The 27,887-nt window shown below is 42.1% G+C and overlaps 1 protein-coding gene across 7 annotated transcripts in view; it reads left to right on the forward strand.

Annotated features, from left to right (window-relative positions):
* LOC112220232 (forkhead box protein P1-B) overlaps nt 1–27,887 on the forward strand; it is a 234,303-nt gene that overhangs the window by 192,266 nt on the left and 14,150 nt on the right. For 5 of the 7 annotated variants that reach the window (XM_024382000.2, XM_042331558.1, XM_024381983.2 and 2 more), the window contains 5 exons: nt 1,848–1,998; nt 8,814–9,000; nt 16,376–16,489; nt 21,952–22,039; nt 23,537–23,620. In XM_024382000.2, coding sequence (XP_024237768.2) covers nt 1,848–1,998; nt 8,814–9,000; nt 16,376–16,489; nt 21,952–22,039; nt 23,537–23,620 — 624 coding nt within the window. The remainder of the gene's footprint in view (nt 1–1,847; nt 1,999–8,813; nt 9,001–16,375; nt 16,490–21,951; nt 22,040–23,536; nt 23,621–27,887) is intronic. The other 2 variants (XM_024381993.2, XM_024382007.2) reach the window with 1 other exon arrangement.

Genomic DNA, 27,887 nt, shown 5'->3' on the forward strand with positions numbered 1-27,887 from the left:
ACACTGAAGCCTGCATGAGCTCTTCATCAAATTTGCTTCAAATCGTCAATATAGTTTAGGTCATAAACCATAGAAATAGGTGTTTATGAATGCACCCTCTCATCTAGCCCCATGCTTTAATGCTAGCCCATGAATATTCCACTACATAATCCTCCTGATCAGACTAACGTATATTATCCCTGGCCGTGACCTCACTCTCCGAGGGTGTCTCAGGGAGAGTGGGATATGCAAAAAAACACTTTTACATTTTGCAGGTTACACACTTGTGCATGTGAAATAGGACAAATATAAGCGCCCCCTATTTGACCTTTTGTAATGAGAAGGCCTCTCCACATCAGACCAGTGTAGTGTACTGTACTGTGTTCAGGGCCTGTGGGGCAGGAGGCTGGATGAGGGGAGGGGAGGGGAAGGGAGGGGAATCCCAGCCCGGCAGACCTTTGACAGGCAGACCAGGACGTGCGGAGGGGGGAACATTTTATCTGGATATTTCAGCGGTTTCTGAGCCGCCGGCGGGTGACCTGACAGCAGCGTTGCACCGAGACCTTTTTTGTATGCGCTCAGTTGTGAGAAGTAAACATAGTGGTGTATCCTGTGTTTGGTAACAGGGTGCGGTGCACAGCTTGGCAGCCCGGGTTGCTTTTAATGCCCCCCACCCCGCCTTGACAATTGGCGCTGTGTACTTATATACAGTCTAATATCCTGCCCTCTCCCAGGCTTATTTTGTTTGGCCGTCCTTATGTGTCATAGAAAACATAACAAGGTGAGCTTTGTCTTGATTGATTGTTATCTCCAGTTGTTGTTTAAGGAATAATTATCCATATTTTGATGGTGAAGCTGAGACTGGGGTCACTCCTCCACTCCTCCACTCCTCCACTCCGCTGTTACCTACTTGTTTTGATTTGGAAAAGATTGGGGATATATTAGATCATTTCCTCCTGTTTATTGTTCTGACTACATCTCTCTCTCTCTCTCTCTCTCTCTCTCTCCATGGGGCTTTATTAGCATGGGAAGCATATATTAACATTACCTTAGCAAGTGACATAGATAATATACAACAGTGAAATAAACAAATTAAATTATTAAAGTTAAAGTCAAAAATACATATTTCAATGAAGACACTGACTTTCTCAGAATGCAGATGTAGTGCTGTAAAATGAGCAAGACTCTGATCTTCAGTCACTCTATGATTCAACTCTACTTGCTGCAATTACCTGAGAGCAGTGCTACGCCTGAGAGAGTTGGGAGACTAGCTCGTGTGGTTATTAAACACTTTGATTTAGTCACACGTTGTTTGCTGAATTATGAATAGGTGTAATTAAAATCCCATGGCTCTTATTATGAATGATTAACTATGTTGTTTAATTGTTTGTCATTTGCCTCCACACTTCTGGTTAATTAAGAGAAAGAGGGACATATACTGCACCTGTTCTGAAGTGTGCTCAGACAAACCCACATACTGTAGTGTGCTGAATGTGTTAGAGTTTAGGTGGTAGGGTTTGATGTGTTTGATTGGGATTGTGTGTGTGTGTGTGTGTGTGTGTGTGTGTGTGTGTGTGTGTGTTGTGTGTGTGTAAACATACTGTATCCTGTATGTATTAACCTAGGGCCTAACGTGCAGAAGCAAATGTTCAGGTATACAGTATACAGTGTGATCAGCATGTGTTTGTCCGTTGTATCATCATCATGTATCAGCCCTGGATTACCTATGTCCTGTTTGTTTGTTATTGTGTGTGTGTGTGTGTGTGTGTGTGTGTGTGTGTGTGTGTGTGTGTGTGTGTGTGTGTGTGTGTGTGTGTGTGTGTGTGTGTGTGTGTGTGTGTGTGTGTGTGTGTGTGTGTCGTCCTCAGCAGCAGCAGCAGGCCCAGCAGTTGGCCTTCCAGCAGCAGCTCATGCAGGTCCAACAGCTCCAGCAGCAGCACCTGCTCAACCTCCAGAGACAAGGCCTGCTCACCATCCAGCCTGGACAGACCGCCCTGCCCCTGCACTCGCTCACTCAGGGTCAGTGCTCTACTCTACTGCGAAACACACCTCCACACGGGATTATACTGCGTACCACACCTGCCTCCAGCACCCTCCCCACAAACACACACATACACACACACACACAGACACACTCTAAAATACCCTACATTCACTTTGTCCCAATGATAAACATCATATTGCATCTGCTTTGACTACAGTATTCACCTTATTTAGTGCCCTCTAACTCTTGTTAGAAGTGTTCCCCATCTACCCCCTTGTTTTATTTATACTGCCTGTACTGTGTATCTTCCCTGTTCCCCCCCTTTGACTACCATGGTGTAGAGATGCCCTCTCCCCTCCAGCCTCTTTCTCTGGTCTCTCTATTCATACATTTTCCTTAGAATTACATCATACTGGGTGTTGACCAGGGGGAAATGCCTCCTTAGGCTAGAGGAAGAGTGGAACTGATGAGTACGGTTACATGCACACAATAATACCATTATTGTGGATAATCAGATTAAAATAATAGTTTCTTTAAACATTTACATGTTTTGCAAGAAGAATGATTTCCTTAATAATCCTGTTTCCATGGAAACATTTGAAATGAGGCTGCTGATGGGACTTAGATAAATGCTGCAAATCAGCATAAATGTTGTACCACAGCAAACATGTTCTTTTTGCGAGCCTTTTTGAGTTGGGACATATAAAGTTTGTATGTGAAAAGTATTTCTAAGATGCGTACTTTCAGTGTTTCCCAACTCACTTCCCTTTGCGCTACCTGTGATAGCACATATGCTGATCAAATACACAGCTGGAACGCCAATTCAGCTGTTTCCATGTCCTGATAACTCAAAAGGTTGCTCAGAAAACCAGGTGTTTTAATCGGCGTATGCTTACTTTGGTTTTGACCTCACGCCGATTAAGATAAGCAGAGTAAGGTGTTTACATGACTAATGCCATACGCAACCGACAGCCATAATCAGTTTAATATCGAATTATTAGTGTGCACATAAACATACTCATTGTTACTAAACTGCCACTTAACCTCTCATTGTGAAATATCCCATAAGGGGATGGTGGTGTGAGTCAATGCTTGTTGTTTAGCCAGGAAGTTTATTTCTTTATTTGTTTTTAATATTTTCTTAAGGAGCAGCCCTATGACAAAGCCTCCATACCATTTTGGAACATGACATAGACTATTCATTCCAGGCTAAGACAAACAGTTTTGAAAAAACAAGATAAGGCGATAAAGTGGAAGGGCTGGCTGGGGAACTTAGGTAATGGGCAAACAAAAACAAGGTTTGTACAATCATGTTATTGTTTGGACTGTGTATGGAATCTGACGATTGCCATAGGCACAGGCGTGGCAACTGGTGTGCTGCCTGTTAGTGTACGCTTATGAATGACCTTGTTTTGGATATCTGGCAAACACACACACGCCCTTTTGAGTAAAGCATTACACCAGTGATATGGCAGTTTACTGTTCTTTATGGAATAGCACAACAGTTACTGAACATCCTGTTGACTGTTTGCTTACGCTTAGTGTCATCAAATATCTCTTAGGCTGTCTCACAGCATGACTAATAGCAAACAGGACACTATAGCCATATTTTGTCAGATGACAGTTTAAGATACAAATATGGTATCGTTTCTCTTTGTTATTATTTATACAATCTGAAATGAGGAATTGAACCTTACCACACAGAATGTTGGTTGGTTTCACTATTTTACTGAGTTGATCCTGGCTAGCCCGCCCTTGGAAACCATTGATGGTAAGACAGCTGTTAAAACACTTGCCATCAGGCTGAGTTTCCCTTCCTATTCTACACATTTTCTGCTTGACTGTTTGAAGTTATTGATGACCTTTCTGTTTTCCACATCACTAAACTCTTTCATGCATCAGCAGCCGAGACCTACAGAGCTGAGATCTAATCTACTATATTCAGCACGTAGTAAGCAGCACTGCAGAAAGAATGTGTTCTGCTGCTCTGTTTGGACCATGGTGATTATGTGTTTGGACTGAGCCAATGAATTAGGATGACTTTTATACACTGAGGTGATGATCAGACAGAGATATGCCTTTTTCCCTCTTTATTCAAATTCAGATATCACAATAATATTATTAGAAAATTCATTCTCTCATTGCAGTATAATTATATTGTGCTCTCATGGTGTTCTGGGAAAATAGATTTAACAAAACATTTAACAGCCGCCCTGAATGTTTTAGAATAAGGAGGCGTGTAATGCATATTGTACATGTATAACATTGCTTATTTTTTGTATTGTATGGTCTTATGCTTACTGGAAATGTTGATAGAGACCATATAACATATTTTCATTATCAATAGACATGAATAATCACATAGAGTTATCATTTAATACCAGAAGTAATTTAGTACCATATGTGAAGGAAGTCATTTAGTACCAGAAGTGAAAGAAGTCATCCAGTACCCGAAGTGAAGGAAGTAATTTAGTACCAGAAGTAAAGGAAGTAATTTAGTACCAGAAGTGAAGGAAGTCATTTCGTACCAGAAGTGAAGGAAGTCATTTAGTACCAGAAGTGAAGGAAGTCATTTTTTATTATTTTTTATTTCACCTTTATTTAACCAGGTAGACCAGTTGAGAACAAGTTCTCATTTGCAACTGCGACCTGGCCAAGATAAAGCAAAGCAGTGTGACACAGACAACAACACAGAGTTACACATGGAGTAAACAATAAACAAGCCGATAACACAATAAACAAGTCAATGACACAGTAGAAAATAGAAAGTCTATGTACAGAGTGTGCAAAAGGCATGAGGAGGTAGGCAATAAATAGGCCATAGGAGCGAATAATTACAATTTAGCAGATTAACACTGGAATGATAAATTAGCATATGATGATGTGCTAGTAGATATACTGGTGTGCAAAAGAGCAGAAAAGTAAATAAAAATAAAAACAGTATGGGGATGAGGTAGGTAGACTGGGTGGGCTATTTACAGATGGACTATGTACAGCTGCAGCGATCGGTTAGCTGCTCAGATAGTTGATGTTTAAAGTTGGTGAGGGAAATAAAAGTCTCCAACTTCAGCTTATTTTTGCAATTCGTTCCAGTCACTGGCAGCAGAGAACTGTAAGGAAAGGCGGCCAAATGAGGTGTTGGCTTTGGGGACGATCAGTGAGATATACCTGCTGGAACGTGTGCTACGGGTGGGTGTTGTTATCGGGACCAGTGAGCTGAGAAAAGGCGGAGCTTTATAGCATAGACTTATAGATGACCTGGAGCCAGTGGGTCTGGCGACGAATATGAAGTGAGGGCCAGCCGACTAGAGCATACAGGTCGCAGTGGTGGGTGGTATAAGGTCATTTGGTAACAAAACGGATGGCACTGTGATAGACTGCATCCAGTTTAGTACCAGAAGTGAAGGAAGTAATTTAGTACCAGAAGTGAAGGAGGTCATTTAATACCAGAGGTGAAGGAAGTAATTTAATAACAGAAGTGAAGTAAGTAATTTAGTACCAGAAGTGAAGGAAGTCATTTAGTACCAGAAGTGAAGGAAGTCATTTAGTAGAAGCTTGAAGAGTGTGACTTGGATGATAACCAGTTGTTCTTTATCTGGACTTTAATTTGTTTCTCTCGCGGTACATTCTTTTGACATTAATGTTCAAAGTCTTGGAAGCAGTCAGACAATATCTGTTATAAATTACAACAATGTGTTTGGGGAGGATATAACTCTCATAAATATACATTTGATCCAGCGCCCACCTCCCCCCCTCCCCCCAAAAGCCTTTCCTTTTGACCTGTGGAGAGTGAGTGAGACAGCAGTGCACGCTCCACTCTCCATTCTCCCAGGTGCAGCTGCCAGGTGTGTGTGTATATGTCGCTGCTCGCCCCTCTCCGTGCCTCCCCTGATTGGCTAAAGTGTGTTTTGTGGCTCCATGGCCTCCCAGGCTGCGCTGTAACAGACTGAGCTCTCATCGCTGGAGAACATCAGTTAAGTTGTCCAGGAGAGGGCAATGGGACAGTGACAAGACAAATGCAAAAAATGTGGCAAAGTACGAAGCCGTTCACAGTGCAGCAGTGGCACATCAGGGACAGCGGCAGGTAATACGCTCCCCCAGTCAGTGATTGATTTGGCCAGCAGCGCGACATTGGTAATAGTTCCTGCAGCATTAGGAGTTAACATATTTTAGGCCTAAGGGATGCATATCACTAGGCCGGTGATTACAGGAACATAAACAGTGGTGCACCAGAGGTCTCTGCCGGATGGAACAATAAACTAATAGCGGTGTCACCGTCCCCCATGGTATTGGCTCTGTGTGAAAAGCAACAGCAGAGTTGAAAGAGCCCGAAGCATAGGGGCTATTTTTTATTCTGTGGATGATGACCTGCAACTGATGTCATTATGCACCTTAAATCAACATTCTGCTTGCTTGATCATGGTCACCTGGGTACGGAGGTACAAGGACGGGAAAAGGTTGAGGAGCACGTCCTGTCTGGGTGCCTAAGCTACCTGCAGCGGTAAAATTGAGTTGCCAGGCCGGTGATCAATCAAGTGTCCCAACAACAGACATTTTTTTAAGTGCTTGTCTGTTTTTCCAACCTATAGTGTGTGGAATAGTTTTGTTGAAAAATGGAAAAGGGGATTAACTAATCCTGCATTTGAAAATCCTAGATATGCAGAAAAGGATTTAGAGATCAGTGTTATACTGTATGTCTACCATAGATTTAGACATCAGTGTTATACTGTATGTTGTACTCTATGTCTACCATTTAAATCAGATGCTGCCTTCTCAGGTAGAATAAAAAGCTGTTTGTCCAAACCTAGAATATAATACTATTTGAGATTTTCATAGCACTACATTTTATTGTCATTCATGGTGTTATCTTGAACGACCCTCGGTTTCCAGAGATCCAATGAGGACAAGGTAGTTTAATAAGAGAAGGGCGTGGGAGTGGAGGATAGAGGGGGAGAGAGAGAAATAAAGGAGACCGCTTGGTCCCAGTCCGTTACCTCTGTCATCAGTGGAGTCTATGGGAGCTGTTTCATCTGAGTAAACAGTGGTGTCGGGGTCACCAGGACCGACTGGTAATTGAGGGAGAGTGGGCTGCCCTGTCAGCCACACAGGCTAAAAATACATCGCCCACTGTCACTGGGCACAAAGTGGGGGGAAAATTATTGTTCCCGCTGTCGAAGCACAGGACACTCACTCTACCAGTGACCTTCCCCATCCAGACAAACCATCATCATAGAAAACTTTCCCTCCAAGGATCCTTCCCTCCATCAAAACAACAATGTGCCTTTAATAAGACAAGTGAGAAGCAACAAATGTAGGATTAGCATGCTTTTGTGCAAACAGAATCATTTGGCATGTTTTGTCTGTCAGGGCTGTGTCCTTCGATGAAGGTACATCAAGGAGTAAGACAGAAAGAGAGAATGAGAGAATACAGGGCAGGCAGAATAGAGGAGAGCACGTGGAAAGGTTATTGATTTGTCCTGCAATCATTTCCTGCTCTTTGATATGCAAACGATCTAGTGTGAATTTACAGCAATCCTATCAGACTCATTTCACAGTTCTTAGCCCCTGTGTCTCTCCAGAGTCCTTCGCATCATTAGGCCAATGTTCTCCATTACGAGCATAATTAAAATCTTTTGTAGCTTATCAAATAAAATATATTTTTGCTAATCTTATTGAGATCTTCATCTTACAGTTATTTTCCACAACAGGAATAAATTAAGACTAAGCATTTTGCAAAATGTATTACGATCTGGCGCTTGAAAGGGCCACTTCTGGTATCTATAGAGCGAGCGATAAAACATCTGGAGACTATAAACCCACCCGAGATAAGCATGTGCAAATCATCTTTCATTTGCCATTGCTCATTTTGAGAATAGATTTAATTAATTGTAATGTTAAACGAGTGGTCTTGCCCATCGCGCTCCTATTAAATTCACAAATGTGCACACATTCCCATATTGGATATTTTAATATGCTATAAAAAATATGGATTAACCAAATACATTTCTGAACCATAATACAAACGGCTAGAGAACATACCCTCACGGGCGGAATATTATTTTTCTTATCAGCTTTTGCCTCATTTATGTCAAATGAAAGCAGGCTTCTCCTGCTAGTGGGTGCTGTGGTAACAGACACTATATATACAGACACATATACATTGTGTGCAAACAATGGCTAGGTTCTCTCAGACATGGAAACTGGGATGTACAAACACAGCATCCCCAATCTGGCCCAGGGTGTCAGGATGGCTGTCAGACAGCAGCACAGAAAACACGCTCTCTCTGTGTATGTGTTCCGACACAAGAAAATGTCTGCTGTCTTCAAGAGATGTTTCTCTTTAGAAGGCTGCTGTGTTAGCTGCAGTGTGCTTGACTCGTTAAACGAGGTTTAAGTCTTCTGTGTCAATTGGAGGCGGTGCAGAGCTTTAAGTATTTTGCACATTAATGCGCTTTTCAGAATATTACCCCAGGGTCCTGTTTCTGAAGGAGGTGGGGTGGTGTGGGCTGTTTTGGTTGTAACATTGCTATTGTAAACTTTTTGTGTGTGTTCTGCCTCTCCTCTTGTACAAGAAATGATGGTGATTATTCAGATTTCATGCCTTGTCTGGATGTTAATTATTTACTGTGGGCATGAAATGCGCGTGAATGCCAGGGATTTGTGTATACAAACACGCTTCAGATCACAGAGAGAGAGCGGGAGGGTACAAGCGCTCTCAGTGCATTACCCTCTAGTGGGATATTTTCTCATTAATACTCAGCTTTGTTTACAGGCCCTTTGATTTAATTACGTGACGAAGAGAGTTAGATTAGCTGTTAATTGATTTAATTATCCAATTTGTTTGTTTCAGGCATAAATCCAGCAGAGCTTCAGCAGCTGTGGAAGGAGGTGACGAACTTGAAGGAAGAGAACAGCAACAACAGCAACGGCCGCCGCGGCCTGGACCTGTCCTCGCCACAACTCCCCAAGAAGCCCCTCCTCAACCAACACGCCTCCACCAATGGACAGTACATGAGCCATTCTCTGAAGAGAGAAGGGTGAGTTTCTCTCTTGTCTGTCGTCCTCTTCCTCCTGATCCAACAGCTTTAGTGTAACACGCTGGGCACAATAGGTTTTAAATTTCCAGGGAATGGGTTGTGACTGAATGTATCACTAAGGATGTTCTGTTCATTGATTTAACAACCACAGATTATGATATTCGCCACAATCTGACCTCTTTTTCTAAACTGGGGTGCAACTAGGCATACGTGTCCTTTCTACTTTATGAAACAAAACTGGAACTCATTATGTGTGACATTCTCTTTACTGTCATCTTTGAATAAAGAAAACAGGAGGCCTACATATTCCCCATTTAAAACTGCAATTCCTTGAAGGGGCCTAAGTTGATGGACATGTTCCCATAGGGCTTTGCCCACAGATGAATATCAATTTATAGTTTGTAAGTACCTTACTGTTTTCATTAAGACACAAGCTTGTTCTCTGTGTCAGAATGCACCTGGGAATTGCAGTGAAACACCTGGGAGCGAGGGAGTGATTTGGACTTTAGATTGCAGTAATGGAAATGGGATCAGCACACTATTAATTAGAGGGTCAAGGGTGCTGTTATTTCAGTTGCACTTAGGAAACTGCAGCTGTGACGTGCAGTGCTCTGTTTGGTTAAATACAATTCAAATTACCAACGTCCTCTCAACAACAGAAAAACACACACACACACTGCAACCTTCGCTTTCCTTCCGGATAGGGACGTTTATGACAACTAGCCTTCTGTGGGTGTGACAGTGAATTAACTGTAGTGTCTGAATTGCTCTGCGTCAATATGTTCAGAATGCATTCTTTATTCAAATAGTAATTATCATTATATTAGATAAGTCAAGTACATTCCAACGTTAATTTGAATATGTCAAACAGAGACTGTTTAATATTACATGATTTAAAAAAATACACTATACATATTTGAAAAGTATGTTGATACGATGTAAGATCTATGTCAGAAAACTCCTCTTTTCACTGGATGCTTGACGTGATATTTGTACGTTTTCAGAAATATTTCCCTGAGCCACTGTGTCTTTAAGGAAGGAATTAATTTGGCATCCAACACATTGACTTGTTTTCTTGCACTGAGGCACTGATCTCTGAACTGCTGGTGAGGAGCCTCCAGGCGCCATGAGCTCACTGCACAACATCTGACTTGTGTTTCGCTGATCAAAACCTATGTGTCATTATGAAAGCAGATGAAAACACGTTTAGCACTATAAACCATCAAGCCTAGGGAGGTGGAGAGAGGTTCAAACACAGGCAGGCAGATAGATAGTGTTCTATGGTGGTAGTGGAGATCTCACACTGCTCTCAATCGTAATGAGGGAACTTGGAATGCCTTATTTGGAAGCAAATAAGCTATATGTTATATGTTATATGCTATATGTTTTACTGATTATGGGATACTCGTTCATCACATACACTACCGTTCAAAAGTTTGGGGTCACTTAGGAATGTCCTTGTTTTTGAAAGAAAAGCACATGTTTTGTCCATTAAAATAACATCAAATTGATCAGAAATGCAGTGGAGACATTGATAATGTTGTAAATGACTATTGTAGCTGGAAACGGCTGATTTTGTATGGAATATCTACATAGGCGTACAGAGACCCATTATCAGCAACCATCACTCCTGTGTTCCAATGTCACGTTGTGTTAGCTAATCCAAATGTATCATTTTAAAGGGCTAATTGACCATCAGAAAACAATTTTGCAATTGTATTAGAACAGCTGAAAACTGTTGTGCTTATTAAAGAAGCAACAAAACTGGCCTCTGTAGACTAGTTGAGTATCTGGAGCATCAGAATTTCTGGGTTCGATTACATGCTCAAAATGACCAGAAACAAAGAACCATCTTCAGAAACTCATCAGTCTATTCTTGTTCTGAGAAATGAAGACTATTCCATGTGAGAAATTGCCAAGAAACTGGAGATCTCGTACAATGCTGTGTACAGCTCCCTTCACAGAACAGCGCAAACTGGCCCTAACCAGAATAGAAAGAGGAGTGGGAGGCCCCGGTGCACAACTGAGCAAGAGGACAAGTACATTAGAGTGTCTAGTTTGAGAAACAGATGCCTCACAAGTCCTCAACTGGCAGCTTAATTAAATAGTACCCACAAAACACCAGTCTCAACGTCAACGGTGAAAAGGTGACTCCGGGATGCTGGCCCAGTTGAGGACTTGTGAGGCATCTGTTTCTCAAACTAGACACTCTAATATACTTGTCCTCTTGCTCAGTTGTGCACCGGGGCCTCCCACTCCTCTTTCTATTCTGGTTAAGGGAATAGTACAGATACTTAACTAGTCTGAAGAAGGCCAGTTTCTTTAATCAGAAAAACAGTTTTCAGCTGTGCTAACATAATTGCAAAAGGGTTTTCAATGATCAATTAGCCTTTTAAAATGATAAACTTGGATTAGCTAACACAACGTGACATTGGAACACAGGAGTGATGGTTGCTGATAATGGGTTTCTGTACGCCTATGTAGATATTCCATACAACATCTGCCATTTCCAGCTACAATAGTAATTTACATTAACAATGTCTACACTGTATTTCTGATCAATTTGATGTTATTTTAATGGACAAAACATTTCCTTTTCTTTCAAAAACAAGTGACCCCGACTTTTGAACGGTGGTGTACATTTATTTAACAATAATGTGAGACATTTTAGGTCAAGTGGTATGACATCAGTATTTTGACTCTCCTTTCATATATTTTGACTATAAGGTCTCTCAAAATGTCCATATTTCGCTTAAACGTTACATGGAAACAAAGATAGACCCCCCCTGTCCTTTTCACACACTGTTCCAGCCACACTCGCGCACACACACACACACACACACACACACACACACACACACACACACACACACACATCAAGCTTCAGTGACACCTCTCCTAGCTCACTGCAGACAGTATCCACAGGCTCTGATGCATCCAGTCTGCTCAGTCAGTCAGTTAGCCAGTCAGTCAGCGCTCTCGTCCCTATGGCTGAAGATTAATCGGAGGGGGAAATATTGACACGCTCCCTCCATCACACGTCTTCAGATGTGAACCAACAACAACAACCATCAGTGGGAAGAGAGAAACAACTAGGCCCAGCTGAAGGCTCCATGAAACATTGGAGAAGACGTGTGTGAAAGGCTGCCCCCGATGCCTTGCGCTCCCTGACAGAGATGAAAAAAGACGTCAACAGCAGTTTAGCACACGTTCAAGTGAAGGAGGCAATCTGGGGTTGAATATCCAGAGTAGAAACCCAAACAGGTGATTTCTCACCCGTCTCTCTGCTGTGGATGCAGAGAGACAGGTTTTAAAATATAGATGACTGACATAAATGAGCATTAAAAAATCCCTATTAAACACTGCATGATGCTTATTTAAATTCATACAACCAATAATCCTGCTTGTGTTAATTTCCATGTGCTTAAATCATATAACTATAAAGAACATTATTCCTCTCTTTTGATGATGCAGACACCATTCTAATCAGAATCCTTGGGAAGAATAGAAAATTAAGGAAATATTATGTGGCGTGATTATTCCATGCAAGGCTGTGAGAAATGTCTGTTATAATCCAGGGATTTGAATAATCAGGTTTTAGATAATGGCCTGGGCTGCGTGTAAATAGAGAGCATCCACTCATCCTCCTAGCGCTGAACTTAATGAACTTTTAATTGATGTGGTTTTGTAAGTCCTTTTGTCATGCAACAGAAACAAGCCACTCTGCTGATGGACCTGCTTTCCCGTCCGAGCTCAGATTGGTTTACAGCTAGCCCTAAGTACCATGTAGTTAGTTTCATGTGTCATATAAAATCTGCCCAGGCACAGCGACGCCTGCAACTAAAACCTTAAGTGCATCCACAGGCATTATTCACAGCCTTTTCACTTCCGTCTTAAGGAAGGAGGAGAAATTCAATCACTGCCGGCGCAGATGAGACGTTGCTCCAGCTTTTAGCAGCCTCAAAGAGCCCTCACTCACAGACAGGGATCCTGACTGAATCACACCAATATGGTGAAGATAGGTTTGTCTGTCATTCATCCCGCTCTGAGTTTCGGGATGTGAGGAGAGAAATGCCCCTGTGAGCCAGGTCTCTTAGTTCAATGATTTGCTTATTTCAATTAAATGCATTCAATCTGTATCTGACTTAAATTCCCCATCCCTATGCTGCGCTCATTTTGTGTGTGAGAGAGAGCGAGATGGAGAGGGAGAGAGAGAGAGACATGGAGATGGAGAGGGAGAGACATGGAGAGGGAGAGACATGGAGATAGAGAGAAGGAGAGAGATGGAGAGGGAGAGAGAGAGAGATGGAGAGGGAGAGAGAGAGACATGGAGATGGAGAGAGAGACATGGAGATAGAGAGATGGACAGATAGAGAGACATGGAGATGGAGAGAGAGAGACATGGAGATGGAGAGAGAGAGAGACATGGAGATGGAGAGAGAGAGACATTGAGATAGAAAGAAGGAGAGAGAGACATGGAGATGGAGAGAGAGAGAGACATGGAGAGAGAGAGAGACATGGAGATAGAGAGAAGGAGAGAGAGATGGAGAGGGAGAGACATGGAGAGAGAGAGAGAGACATGGAGAGAGAGAGAAGGAGAGAGAGATGGATAAAAAGTACCGGTACACATCCATCTCTCTCTATCTCCATGTCTCTCTCTCTCCATATATCTCTCTATCTCCATGTCTCTCTCTCTCCATATATCTCTCTATCTCCATATCCCTCTCTCTGCACTCTTAGAAAACAGGGTTCCAAAAGGGTTATTTGGCTGTCCCCATAGGAGAACCCTTTTTGGTTCCAGGTATACTGTAACTATTTTTGGTTCCAGGTAACCCTTTTGGGTTACCTGCAGAGTGGCAAAATAGTTTTACCTGGAACCAAAAAGGGTTCTCTTATGGGGACAGCCAAAGAACCCTTTTGGAACCCTTTTTTCTAAGAGTGTAGAGAGAGGGATATGGAGATAGAGATATAGAGAGAGAGAGATACGGAGAGAGAGATGGAGATAGAAAGCGAGGGAGAGCTGGAGAGAGGGAGAGAGAGAGCATTCTTCTCACATAGCATTTGTCCCACTTACTTCCCAGCAACCATCAGTAACCACAGCTCAGGGACTTCAGCTCAGCAATCTGTTAAGGAGATAAATAATCTGATTTGGCACGACACGCCCCTTTCTTGCCTTTAATTTGTTTTACACACGTAAAATTATAATTAAATAATTACGGGGTAAACACTTGATTGGCGGGGGGTCTGGAGAGCCCTAGGGAGGCCACAGAAGAGCAGGCAGTCATCGATACCCACTCTGAGAGATGATAGACCGTGTTGTGACTGACTTTCCAGACAGGCCATGTCCAGACTCTGACCCAGCTTGGTAGAAACATCAATCCTCTCTCTGTTAGCTACCAATAATCACACTGAGTGCTCTAGTGTACTTTATAGTCCCTAGGATCATGCCTTGTTGATGATATAAGTCACCATCCTCAAAAACAGACAGATTGTGTGCTGTGGTTGTCTTTTTGCCGGCATTATGGTATGCCTATGCGTTGTTGGTGTGTATGGATAAACAACACCTGGAAGATTTGGCCATGTTCCGTCTAGGTAGAGAAGCTTTTTGTTCCTATTCTATACAGGATGCAGATGGCATGGTTTCCCTCATTGCTGTTACAAGATCATTAGAGTTATCTTCCCCCAGGCAGCCTGACAATAATAGCATCCTGACAGACCTGCCCAGGGTGCGAGTCACATTTAACTCCACCACAGGATCTGAGAGAGAGAGAGCTGAGGAGAGGAGATGTTTTTTCTCTCCTAGTGCTGAATGAGAATGAGGTCACAATAGGGAGAACCCCCGCCCCAGAATCCCAGGCACTTCTCCTATTGCACTAATGTAGCTGATTTGGTGTAAATTCTGTCATTTACCACTGTTTAGTCATCTGCTGTTTAAAAGGGTCTTTCTGCCACAAGCTCCTTCAGAGTTCTGTGCTCACTGACTCCCAGCACACACTCCACAATTCAATATCTTATTAATACACAATTAACCAACAGGGCTACTCAGAAATCATTTTAAAAAGCATCTCTTTAAATATAAAATCAGCGCAACATTCACCAGTCCACACATTTTCTTGTTAAAAAGTCATTATAATATTTATTCTACCATCTATTTATTAGCTGTATCAAAACAGAGGTCTTAATGCATATGCATAATTCATATATATTTTTTATATTTCAGATTTTTTGAATGTTAAACACATTCATGAATGCTTCACTGCTCCCTAATTGCAATGCAATTATCACATGTTATGAACAATGTGAACTCTTAAGCAAGTAATTATAACACAAGAAAACCTGTGACGACCCTCTTGAGGTAAAGCTTTGCTACTTTATTTTTAATGCAATTGCAGATGGATGCGTTAGGAATGGTTCAATTTTGCCAGGGATTTTTAACAGTCATCCTAAGGAGAGCAAAATACACACAGAGCATCTCCATATGAATCTGTGAGGATTTGGGTCTAATGAATCTTCCCTTGCCCTCTCCCTTCTCAGCCTCCTGCAGAATGGGCCAGTATGTAAGCTGCAGTGGTGTGCTAGACGACAGGGCCACTAGAAACACAGGTGGTGGTGATACAGGAAAGTCCCCCAGGCTCTTGTAGCTGAGACTTGTGTGGCTTGTACAGTGCCTGTCTCCATATGGTAGACTGTCTCGTTCTCTACATGTACATGTCTCTGCATCCTACTGTTTCGACTTGCAACGCTATATTTAAGTTGTTGTATAGTTTGTTTATCTGGACGGTCCTGGTATTTACAGCTGATGTTGTGAAGCCGTAAAGCCACTCCTCCGACGTGCGCGTTTGGCCCCTGCTGACGTCGGTTGGTCCGTCCGTTGACCGGTAAATAAATTGCTAGCAGACGGGAGTGTTTGGTGTTTACTGTTTGTGCTTGACGGAAGGCTGGCAGATGGATTTCGGGGCTTCCTGTTGTCTGTTCCTCCAGGTGGGTTCTGGGAAAGGGTTCAGCAGTAAGGTCTTAGGGAACCCCTGGCTGCCTGGATCAAAGTGGGCAGCTACTCGGATCACTGACAGTAAATAATGACATATTGATTGCTTTTAGTCCCTCTCACAAGGACTGCCCCTACAAGGACCACCCCCTCCAGCCAGAGAGGAAGCAGAGATCACAAAGCTACACTGATTTCACACTGCCCGCAGTTCAAAGGTCAACTCAAAGAAAGGCTTTTGTGTTGAGACAACACAAGGGGAATTCTCACCAAACCCATCAACATCCTCAATTTTAAGTGGTGTACTTCTGTAACATGCCAATGAAACATTGTTCGCACTGACACTGTTAATAAGTGGGAATGAATGTTTATCTCTTTGTCTGTCTCTTACAGATCCACGCTAGATGACTACCAACACTCTCACCACAGTCACCCGCTTTATGGGCACGGGGTTTGCAAGTGGCCTGGATGCGAGGCGGTGTTTGAGGACTTCCAGTCATTCCTGAAGTAAGTTTCATAGCTTTTAGGCTGCATCTCACTGTTCTGTTTTCTTCGTCCGTCAGACATTCCAGTATCTTGTCTATGTTCCCCCTCTGCTTGGCCCTCTTCTTGGGCCGATTAAGGCTATGTTTCCCCTGGGGCTTAGTGACACTACAGGTGTAACGGGTTATTTGTGTGTGTGTGTGTGTGTGTGTGTGTGTGTGTGTGTGTGTAGTGTGTGTGTAGTGTAGTGTGTGTGTGTGTGTGGAGATGCTAGGTGTGTTGTTGTTCCTCTATGATAGTGATGGGGTGTGGTCTCCACTGGGCCCTGCAGGGGCCTCTAATTCCTGTGATAAGTGCAGTCCCCATGGTGATTCTGGCCATTTTTCCCAAACAAACAACGGGAGAATGTTTATCTGTGGCAGCCAACACTCAGGGAGCTCCGCATGTTTGTCCTTGTCACTGGACAGGGATTTGTGCTTTTGCTTTCCTCACTCAGCTCTTTCTGTCTTTCCCTTGCTTTCTTTCTCTCTCGTTCTGTTTGCTGTTCTCTTCTTCTCTCCTGCTGTCTTTCTCTTGCTCTGAATCTCGTTTTGTCTCTCAACTGCCTAACTAGCTGTATCTCTATTTCATCCCTTAATAACAGCACCAGAAGTAACTTATTTTCACGTCTTGTACTCAGTCAGATTCAATAGTTCTACTCATCAAAAAACTCAAGCAATACCATGCCCACTGGACCCTCTCAAACTGAACCAGTCTCAGGGTTTTGGCTTCTTCTCCTAATTCATATCCACTTTGAACTGGGCCTTCGTTGTACTGTATCATCCCCTGTATAGGCCTAACCCTGGTTTACTAAGTAACCTTGTGTGCAATGTTCTATGGGTAATACAACACATAACACCACCATGGCTACAGAGACAGACGATGAAAACATCTGTGCTGTGGCAGCAGATCAATGGTTGTCTGTTTCCCCGGATTAGTAGCACTTTAAACAAGATATGACACAATCCCATTATCCTGGGCCTAGCAGTCACAGCACACAGAGGTCCCTCACAAACACACAGGAGATCGGTGGAAGCTTTACGGTACTTACAGTTCTGCTCTTCCTACTCTGTGTTTAACTTCTCATTTCATCATATGCAACCAGCCACTTCGAGAGAAGGTGGTTTTAAAAAGTGCCCTAAAATGTTTGCAGCACCACAAAACACGTTTGAAATAATTTTTGATGATAATAATGTGAGCTACCTTGGATTTCAGTTTACAGAGAGAAATCACAGAAAGTTTGAGTCGTTTTTTAAAAACTTTGTTTATAACACATTTCACCAAGTTGTTCATTACAAATTAGAAAAACAGATCTCTTTTCTCTCCCTCAACATTTCAGTTTTGTGAGTGTCCCCTTCAATCAATCACTATGCATTGTATTCTGACATTGCCTCACCCTTTGTTTATAGAAGGGAGAGTAATTACAATCTGTCCACCAGGTAAAGCTCACCTTTAGAAAAAAAGTATCTAAGTCACTCTGCTATGTTTTTACAACTGTGGTTATCATGGCAACATCTTGTTTACTTTAGTTGCCTGCCCAAACTGCTTGGAACATGTTAAGAAAACATTGGAAGATTCACCACAAAGCTGCCTTTGTTTAACAGCGGGCAAGAGAATGAGCAGCTCACCAAGGTGTTAAGTCTCAAACCCTTAACCACTTCCACAAGAAACCCAGAGACGGATGTTTACTCCACGTCTCCAAACAATAAATCAGGCATATGCTAATAACACCTTAATAAAAGATTATTGGGGTGGATAGATATGGTGGAAGTGAACCGGAGGAGACAGTAGAGACAGTGTGTATAAGAGACAGCAGAACACTGAGTATTGGAGAGTCGGAAAGGTGAGGAGGACTCTAACGTCAACCAGATTTCAGCTCGGCATGCCAGCAGTAACAACTTACACGGGACTGAAGTGTGTGTATTTATTATGCATTTTAAAGATAACATACCTACATGCACTATATTGATAAATAAAAAGGGTCAAATCCTATTCCTGTTTTCAATCCAGTGCTGTGTGGGGTGGGGTCGAGTCACAGCAGATATTGGTGACGGTCAAGAACCCCTCTTCAGTGACCATTCAAAGGTCACAGCTAGTGAAACACTGCACTGCCCTCTAGTGCTGCACCCTCTGCCTCTCTCTGGCACTCATAAAACTAACTGACTCATACCGCAACACTCTCTGACAATTGCTTAAGAAATAATAGGCTATTTGGTGGATATTACTTCTTTTGTAGAAAATGTTATTTTTCATATTTCTCAACACGTGTCCAAAAAATAGTTTCTTAAAAATCATAGAAAAATATTATTGAATATTTCATATTTAAAAAATTTGGTTTTAACTGATGTGCAAATAGTTTTTATAAAAAACTATGAAAATAGACATTCTAATTTACACAATGGTCAACTATATGGACATGTGGCATCGGGCTGGTCCAAAGTAGTGGGTCCAGTATATCTAATTAAAACCAATAAAAAAGGAAAGCTGCCTAAATGATATGTAAAAAGCTGACTTTAAGGAATATCTATTTAACTTGTTTTATTGTGTCAATTTACATTAGGGGCTGTCATATTGCCAGAAAGCTTTTAAAATCTGTTTAATTTAAAGTATAGAAAGTGACACATGCCAACATTCATAGTCTCTCTCGATGGCAATTCCCTGTTTCCTCAACTAGCTCACTGTATCCCCAGCTAGCTCCCTGTATCCCCAGCTAGCTCCCTGTGTCCCCAACTAGCTCCCTGTATCCCCAGCTAGCTCCCTGTATCCTCAACTAGCTCACTGTATCCCCAGCTAGCTCCCTGTGTCCCCAACTAGCTCCCTGTGTCCCCAACTAGCTCCCTGTATCCCCAGCTAGCTCCCTGTATCCTCAACTAGCTCACTGTATCCCCAGCTAGCTCCCTGTATCCCCAGCTAGCTCCCTGTGTCCCCAACTAGCTCCCTGTATCCCCAGCTAGCTCCTCAACTGTATCCCCAACTAGCTCCCTGTATCCCCAGCTAGCTCCCTGTATCCTCAACTAGCTCCCTGTATCCCCAGCTAGCTCCCTGTATCCCCAGCTAGCTCTGTGTCCCCAGCTAGCTCCCTGTATCCCCAGCTAGCTCCCTGTATCCTCAACTAGCTCACTGTATCCCCAGCTAGCTCCCTGTATCCCCAGCTAGCTCCCTGTGTCACCAACTAGCTCCCTGTATCCCCAGCTAGCTCCCTATATCCCCAACTAGCTCCCTGTATACCCAGCTAGCTCCCTGTATCCCCAACTAGCTCCTTATATCCCCAGCTAGCTCCCTATATCCCCAGCTAGCTCCCTATATCCCCAGCTAGCTCCCTATATCCCCAGCTAGCTCCCTATATCCCCAGCTAGCTCCCTGTATCCCCAACTAGCTCCCTGTATCCCCAACTAGCTCCCTGTATCCCCAGCTAGCTCCCTGTATCCCCAACTAGCTCCCTGTATCCCCAGCCAGCTCCCTGTATCCCCAGCCAGCTCCCTGTATCCCCAGCCAACTCCCTGTATCCAGATGCTCTTCGCATGGCTGCATTAGGAGCCATTTGAATATTTCATTTCCTATTAATTATGCACTGTGGCTCTCCATGTCATTAGAATTTTTAAAAAAAAAGTAATGTAACAAAGGATGAAAAGAAGCAAGGTGCATGGTTTCTGTGAACAGAGAAATTCTAAAGCTCATCACGTAGGGCACCCTTTATTGAAGATGTGGTCTATGCCGTTTAAATTGAAGTTGAAATGTCTTTACTTACTCCTTTTTTTCTTTCAAATTTTAGTTAGACGTTCTGAAATGTTTACCAGTTTCAATTCCCAACCTACTTAATTAAATGGCCTTTTATTTAATTAAGATAAATGTAAAGCTGAGATTGAACAGAATTGATTTCAGCAGCTATGATTTCAGCAGTTATCGTCTACACTTTCCTTAGATATGCCTTTTCTAATTTCTGTCTTTTTGTCAAAATAATACAATTGAAATACTGAGTGTATATATATATACAGTAATTCAGTAATTACAGTAATTCATATATATATATATATATATATATATATATATATATATATAATATATATATATATATAAAACACGGCCATCTGAAAAGCAGTGTATTTTTCCGTAAAGATTTTAATTCCCCAAGGTTGAAAATAGCCCACTAGAAGCGAAACCTTCACATCCAAGCAGAATGCCATCCATTTTCCCCTCCTTCACATATCTCTGTTTTGTGTGTGTCTGTGTGTTTTTTAATGCACAAATGTGTTGTCTGTATGTTAAGCAATCAGCCCACAACAAAACTGCCAGGGAGGCCTTTAGATTTATTGAGCCATCATATCAGTCCGGCCTGTCACTGCTTCTGCAGCCGGTCAGGTCTGGCTACATTTGATTTGCAGTAAATGACAGAAAAAGTGCATTTGAGAAGACAGGCACGTCGCACACCATTCCTTCCTCCACCGGCGCTACTGTGAGCGCGTAGAGGCATGCCTAGTGACAGTGACCTATATGGTCACCGAAGATGTGATATAATTTATGATATATATAATATATTGGATCCATTAGCGAGCATAATGAAGTAGTGAAATGAAAGGGTATTTGTGAAATCAGTTCAAACATCCTGCTCGGATTATGATTAAATGATTAATGAAATGCCCCTGCGTAAGCATTTTCAAACAGTAATTCATGCGGAGGCTGATAAAAATCCTCCAATCATATTTCCTTCACTTGTGAACCTTATCTCTACCATTTTATATAAATCATGGAAAAAACCCTGTCTGCTGCTGGGCAAGCTACTTATTTAGATTAGTTATAAACGTGCAGAAAAAGAGAACATCTTTGCAGAATAAAATAATCATGCATAATTATATTCATAATGCAAGTTTTTGACAGATTCCATCTATCTTCTTCTTGTTGTCCTTTGCCATTCCTTCTGGCTTCATTTGAGATCTCTAAATCTTGATGACATAATTAACCGAAAAATACACCAAAATAAGGAGAATGTGCCGACCAGAGTAGGATGGTGCCATCTTTAAAGAGAAAGGGTGCACACTGAAGCACTGCATAATTTACTAAATGAAACCAACCTGAAATTCTTAAGTCATTTTTCTTATCTATGAAGTTAAGTTTGAGCAGATATGGCCACCTCATGAAATATGGATTCCATTCTTCTTTGCTTAAAGGATTATTCCTTTTCAGGTTGTGCATATATTGTTATACAAATCCTGGTAATATTTGGGTAGTTTTATACTTCTAGATCTGCACAGTCTTTACCCATTATTATATGTGCGTGTGTACACCAGACATTCCTACGTTATTTCCACAGTACCCGTACAGAGGAATTACTAGATCACGTAATCACATAAAAAGCATGATAGGATTTGTGTCAAATTGTATAAAAGGCTGCAGTTAAACCATGTGAAGACACACTGAGCTGAGAATCTTTGTTTTCTCTTTTCTCTCAGGCATCTCAACAATGAGCACGCCCTGGACGACAGGAGCACAGCCCAGTGTCGGGTACAAATGCAGGTTGTACAGCAGCTGGAACTGCAGGTATTGTTTCCAGTTTTGTTTTCGCCCAAAATATTTGTGGCTCCTTTCCTGACACTTCCTCTGTCTACTGCCCCCTCCTTGTCTCGCAGAAATGAACCATGGGTCACACATGGAGGGGGGTGGAAGAATGAAATGATTTTGTACATTTGTGAGTAACCAGTCATTAAAAATGTGTTATGTATGCATGACAGCCAGGCAAAGATATATGAAGGGCCCCCGGGCTAAGTAGAGAAGATAATTACATTTTGAATTTTACTGGGTTTTATAGATATTTATTACTTTTAACTGTTTGGCACCAACAATAAAACACTTATTGAAATGCTCAGGCAGCAGCCAACGATGGGCTGTCGACTGGGTTTATTGGAATAGGAAGATGCAAAATTTCTCACAAATAACGGCGATCAGAGATATTAATGTAGTCATCAGTATGAGTGGCCTGATAGGCACTTCTTCCATAAGACGGACCCTGGAAATATGCAATCAGTATGTACATTAAGTATAATGTACATTAAGTATGCACTTATGGAAAAATGGATGGGACACTGTTGGCCCATTAGTGTGTGTTGGTAAAGGTCTGTGGAGAGGTGGGTTTGAACACTCTCTAACTGGTCACTATAAAACCGTCCCTTCTAGGCTGGAGTCAGATGTCTCTGTGGAAGGTTTGCATATGTTTTATTACAACTGAAAGGTAGAGATAACAAACCATGCCATTAACTAACTTATTTTTGTCTTTTTTTTTTGTTGCTAAGCAGGCTTTCGAATCAATGGCATGTTTATGTATAGCAAATGTGCTGTATACAGTAGACTTAAGGTACAACGTTTCATGATTAACAGAATTGTAACCTTGAACGATGAGGTTACAAGTTCAGTTCCTTCAGCATTGCACCACACTACAGTCCAGTCATACTCATTATTTCCGCTCTGGTTGTGTGTCATTGAGAGCGACTCAAAGAGTGAGAATTTATCAGACACGTCCTCCTCCTAACACAGCATATCTCTATAATCTGACCTGGCAGCTACTGTAAAACAGAGAGAACATTTTAGGACATGCAGGCAGATCCAGAGTTTGTTATTTGCAATGGGACACAGAGTATACAGATATTCTATGGTCATTTGAACAGTTTCTCACTGCAGGAAAATAATCCTGCAGCAACAGGAAATGTGAACTAATATATTGATTCTAATTAATCAACATTTTTGTAGGCGTTGATACATTTTTCATAATGGAAATTTCTCTGCGACAACAGAGTGATCAAATTAAGACAAAACATTTGTAGTTTGACCTTGAAGAAGAGACATGGCACGGTAGACTCGTGCATGATGACTAAAGTATCAAAATGCACAAAGGTTTATCGTCACATCAGCCTAGCATATTATAAAACTACTTCCTACTGGATATTTGACCAACAGTGAGAAAGAACATCATGTGTTGGATTGTACTACAGAGAATTCGATTTTTGTTCGTAAAGGATTTCATTTTTTTCCTTCTCGTTACAGCTAGCGAAAGACAAAGAGCGTCTGCAAGCCATGATGACGCATCTCCACGTCAAATCCACAGAGCCCAAACCCACCCCACAGCCAGTGAGTAGCAGCTCTGTCACGTGCCCGTTTTCCTTCATTATTCTTCTCTCATTTGTCTAATTGTCTCACAAATATTTATTAATTTATATCCTCATCTCTTCATTTATCTGTTAACGTCTCTGGGATATGTGGGACGGTAGCGTCCCACCTCGCCAACAGCCAGTGAAATTGCAGGGCACCAAATTCAAACGCCGAGGAACTTAAAACTTTCTACCTTCTCCACTACTGTCCCGTCGATGTGGATAGGGGGGTGCTCCCTGTGCTGTTTCCTGAAGTCCACCATCATCTCCTTTGTTTTGTTGGCGTTGAGTGTGAGGTTATTTTCCTGACACCACACTCCGAGGGCCCTCACCTCGTCCCTGTAGACTGTCTTGTTGTTGTTCGTAATCAAGCCTACCACTGTAGTGTCATCTGCAAACTTGATGATTGAGTTGGAGGCGTGCATGGCCACGCAGTCATGGGTGAACAGGGAGTACAGGAGAGGGCTGAGAACGCACCCTTGTGGGGCCCCAGTGTTGAGGATCAGCGGGGTGGAGATGTTTTTTCCACCCTCACCACCTGGGGGCGGCCCGTCAGAAAGTCCAGGCCTCAGTTGCACCTCAACCCAATTGAGATGGTTTGGGAGGAGTTGGACCGCAGAGTGGAGGAAAAGCAGCCAACAAGTGCTCAGCATATGTGGGAACTCCTTCAAGACTGTTGGAAAAACATTGAGAGAATGCCAAGAATGTGCAAAGCTGTCATCAAGGCAAAGGGTGGCTACTTTGAAGAATCTCAAATATAAAATATATTTGGATTTGTCTAACACTTTTTTGGTTACTACATGATTTCATGTGTGTTATTTCATAGTTTTGATGTCTTCACAGTTATTTTACAATGTAGAAAATAGTACAAATAAAGAAAAACCCTTGAATGAGTAGATGTGTCCAAACTTTTGACTGGTACTGTATATATATTTATATATCTTTTTTAAATATAGACATTTCTTTTAATTGAAAAATCACCTCAACATCTTGTTGTGAACATAGTAGTTTGTTGATTCCACCAAATAAGCTTCAGAAAGACAATGTCTCTCAAGTTAAGAGCAATTCTGATGGCTGTTTAATGTCTTATTTTGCCACATTCATCGGACCATAACACCATCCCTACTCTATATGTCATCATACCATTATGTGACTTACTGTTCAATCCTTATCTTATAGGCTGTACCACTTAACATACAGCTTACATATAGCTGCTATTTTGTCCTGTTTAAGAAGGAACCCCATTACCATAGTTCAGTCATTGTGACAGTTCATTCATAGTGCCTCAAGCATGAGGGCAAATACTGTGGGGCTGAACACAGCGGCACACACAGATACACACACACAGAGGTCCTCTCCTCTGACGAGTTCCTTCCAAAGCCCCAATCATTTATTTCCAGTCAGTCTCTGTACGGCGCTCCACGTAGGCGGGCGGGCAGGTAGGCAGGCAGGCGGGCGGGCAGGCAGGCAGGCGGGCGGGTGGGTAGGCAGGCAGGCAGGTAGGCAGGTAGGTGGGTGGGCAGGTAGGTAGGCAGGCAGGCAGGCAACATAAAGCTCCTGGAGATGTAGAGTTACAGTAGGTTGTCTGTTGCAGCTTTGCCTCTGTCACACACACGGATTGTGTAGATTAGGCTTCGGAACGAGGGCTTGACACAGGGACATTTGTATATGAAAAGTGGCTAGGGCAGCAGATAGCATCTTGACTTCTCTACTTCTCCTCTCCCCTGTATCAGGGCTCTGTGTTAAAGCTCAGGGGGACACTGCTTTTTTTTACACCCTTTTTTCTCCAGTGGCAGTGCAGTGCATGCTGGTAGCTACAATGATATGCTATGATAAATGTGTCTAGTCATGGCGTGGCTCGGTGGCTGCATCATTGGGGCAATCCCACAGGTCAAGGCCTGAGTCTGAGCTGGAGCTCTCAGTTAGACTATAACTGGAGATGCCCTCTGAGTTAGATCAGGCTTCATACTATAGACTGAGTTAGACCAGGCTTTACACTATAGACTGGGTTACACCAGGCTTTAGAATATAGACTGAGTTAGACTATGCTTTAGACTTTAGACAGGGAGTGGGTGTTGATGGGAGAAAAAGCTTACAACAGAAATTAACGCCTACTTTCTTCACCCTAACAATTAAAGTAAAGCATAAGGTTTTATTTATTCGCACCAAAGTCAACAAGTGACAGACAAAACAGTACAGGTAAAAAACAGATAAAAACAAATATAATATAAATATAAAAACAATATACAGTTGAAGTCAGAAGTTTACATACACTTAGGTTGGAGTCATTAAAATTTATTTTTCAACCACTCCACAAATGTCTTGTTAACAATCTATAGTTTTGGCAAGTCGGTAAGGACATTTACTTTGTGCATGACACAAGTAATTTTTCCAACATTTGTTTACAGACAGATTATTTCATAATTCACTGTGTCACAATTCCAGTGGGTCAGAATTGTACATACACTAAGTTGACTGTGCCTTCAAACAGCTTGGAAACTTCCCGAAAATGATGTCATGGCTTTAGAAGCTTCTGATAGGCTAATTGATATAATTTGAGTCAATTATATGTGTACCTGTGGATGTATTTCAAGGCCTAGCTTCAAACTCAGAGCCTCTTTGCTTGACATCATGGGAAAATCAAAAGAAATTAGCCAAGACCTCAGAAAAAAATTGTAGACCTCCACAAGTCTGGTTCATCCTTGGGAGCAATTTCCAAATGCCTGAAGGTACCACGCTCATCTCTACAAACAATAGTACGAAAGTATAAACACCGTGGGACCACGCAGCCGTCATACCGATCAGGAAAGAGACATGTTTTGTTTCCTAGAGATGAACTCATTATGGTGCAAAAAGTGCAAATCAATCCCAGAACAACAGCAAATGACCTTGTGAAGATGCCGGAGGAAACAGGTGCAAAAGTATCTATATCCACAGTAAAACGAGTCCTATATCGACATATCTTGAATTGCCGCTCAGCAAGGAAGAAGCCACTGCTCCAAAACCACCATAAAAAGCCAGACTACGGTTTGCATCTGCACATGGGGACAAAGATCGTACTTTTTGGAGAAATGTCCTCGGGTCTGATGTTAATAGAACTGTTTGGCCATAATGACCATCGTTATGTTTGGAGGGAAAATGGGGAGGCCTGCAGGCCAAAGAACACCACCCCAACCTGTTAAGCATGGGGGTGGCAGCATCATGTTGTGGGGGTGCATTGCTGCAGGAGGGACTGGTGCACTTCATAAAATAGATGGCATCATGAAGTAGGAAAATTATGTGGATATATTGAAGCAACATCTCAAGACATCAGTCAGGAAGTTAAAGCTTGGTCGCAAATGGGTCTTCCAAATGGACAATGACCCAAAGCATACTTCCAAAGTTGTGGCAAAATGGCTTAAGGACAACATAGCCACTCCAATACTCCAAGACTATCACAAAATCCTGACCTCAATCCCATAGAAAATGTGTGGGCAGAACTGAAAAAGCGTGTGCGAGCAAGGAGGCCTACAAACCTGACTCAGTTACACCAGCTCTGTCAGGAGGAATGGGCCAAAATTCACCCAATTCCTTGTGGGAAGCTTGTGGAAGGCTACCAAAAACATTTAACCCAAGTTAAACAATTTAAAGGCAATGCTACCAAATACTAATTGAGTGTAACTTCTGACCCACTGGGAATGTGATGAAAGAAATGTAAATCATTCTCCCTACTATTATTCTGACATTTCACATTCCGAAAACAAAGTGGTGAACCTAACTGACCTAAGACAGGGAATTTTTACTAGGATTAAATGTCAGGAATTGTGAAAAACTGAGTTTAAATGTATTTGGCTAAGGTGTATGTAAACCTCCGACTTCAACTGTACAATATAAGTCCAAAAAAAAGTTTGTTCAATCAGTTCAACAGAGCATACTAATTATAAATGTACATGATATATTAAGTAGATGTCACGGACGTCATCGTGGAAATGACCTGCACCAAGGTGCAGAGTGGTAAGCGTACATTTTCCTTTATTTATGTAAATGTCACCAACACAACAAGAAACGTGAGGCTTACTAGGGCTATCGTGCCACTAACAAAGACAACTACCCACAAACTACAAAGGAAAAAAAGGCTGCCTAAGTATGATTCCCAATCAGAGACAACGATAGACAGCTGTCCCTGATTGAGAACCATACCTGGCCAAAACATAGAAACAGAAAACATAGAAATAAAGAAACTAGAATGTCCACCCTAGTCACACCCT

Source organism: Oncorhynchus tshawytscha, linkage group LG02 (genome assembly GCF_018296145.1).
Source record: "Oncorhynchus tshawytscha isolate Ot180627B linkage group LG02, Otsh_v2.0, whole genome shotgun sequence".
NCBI classification, from domain to species: Eukaryota; Metazoa; Chordata; class Actinopteri; order Salmoniformes; family Salmonidae; genus Oncorhynchus; species Oncorhynchus tshawytscha.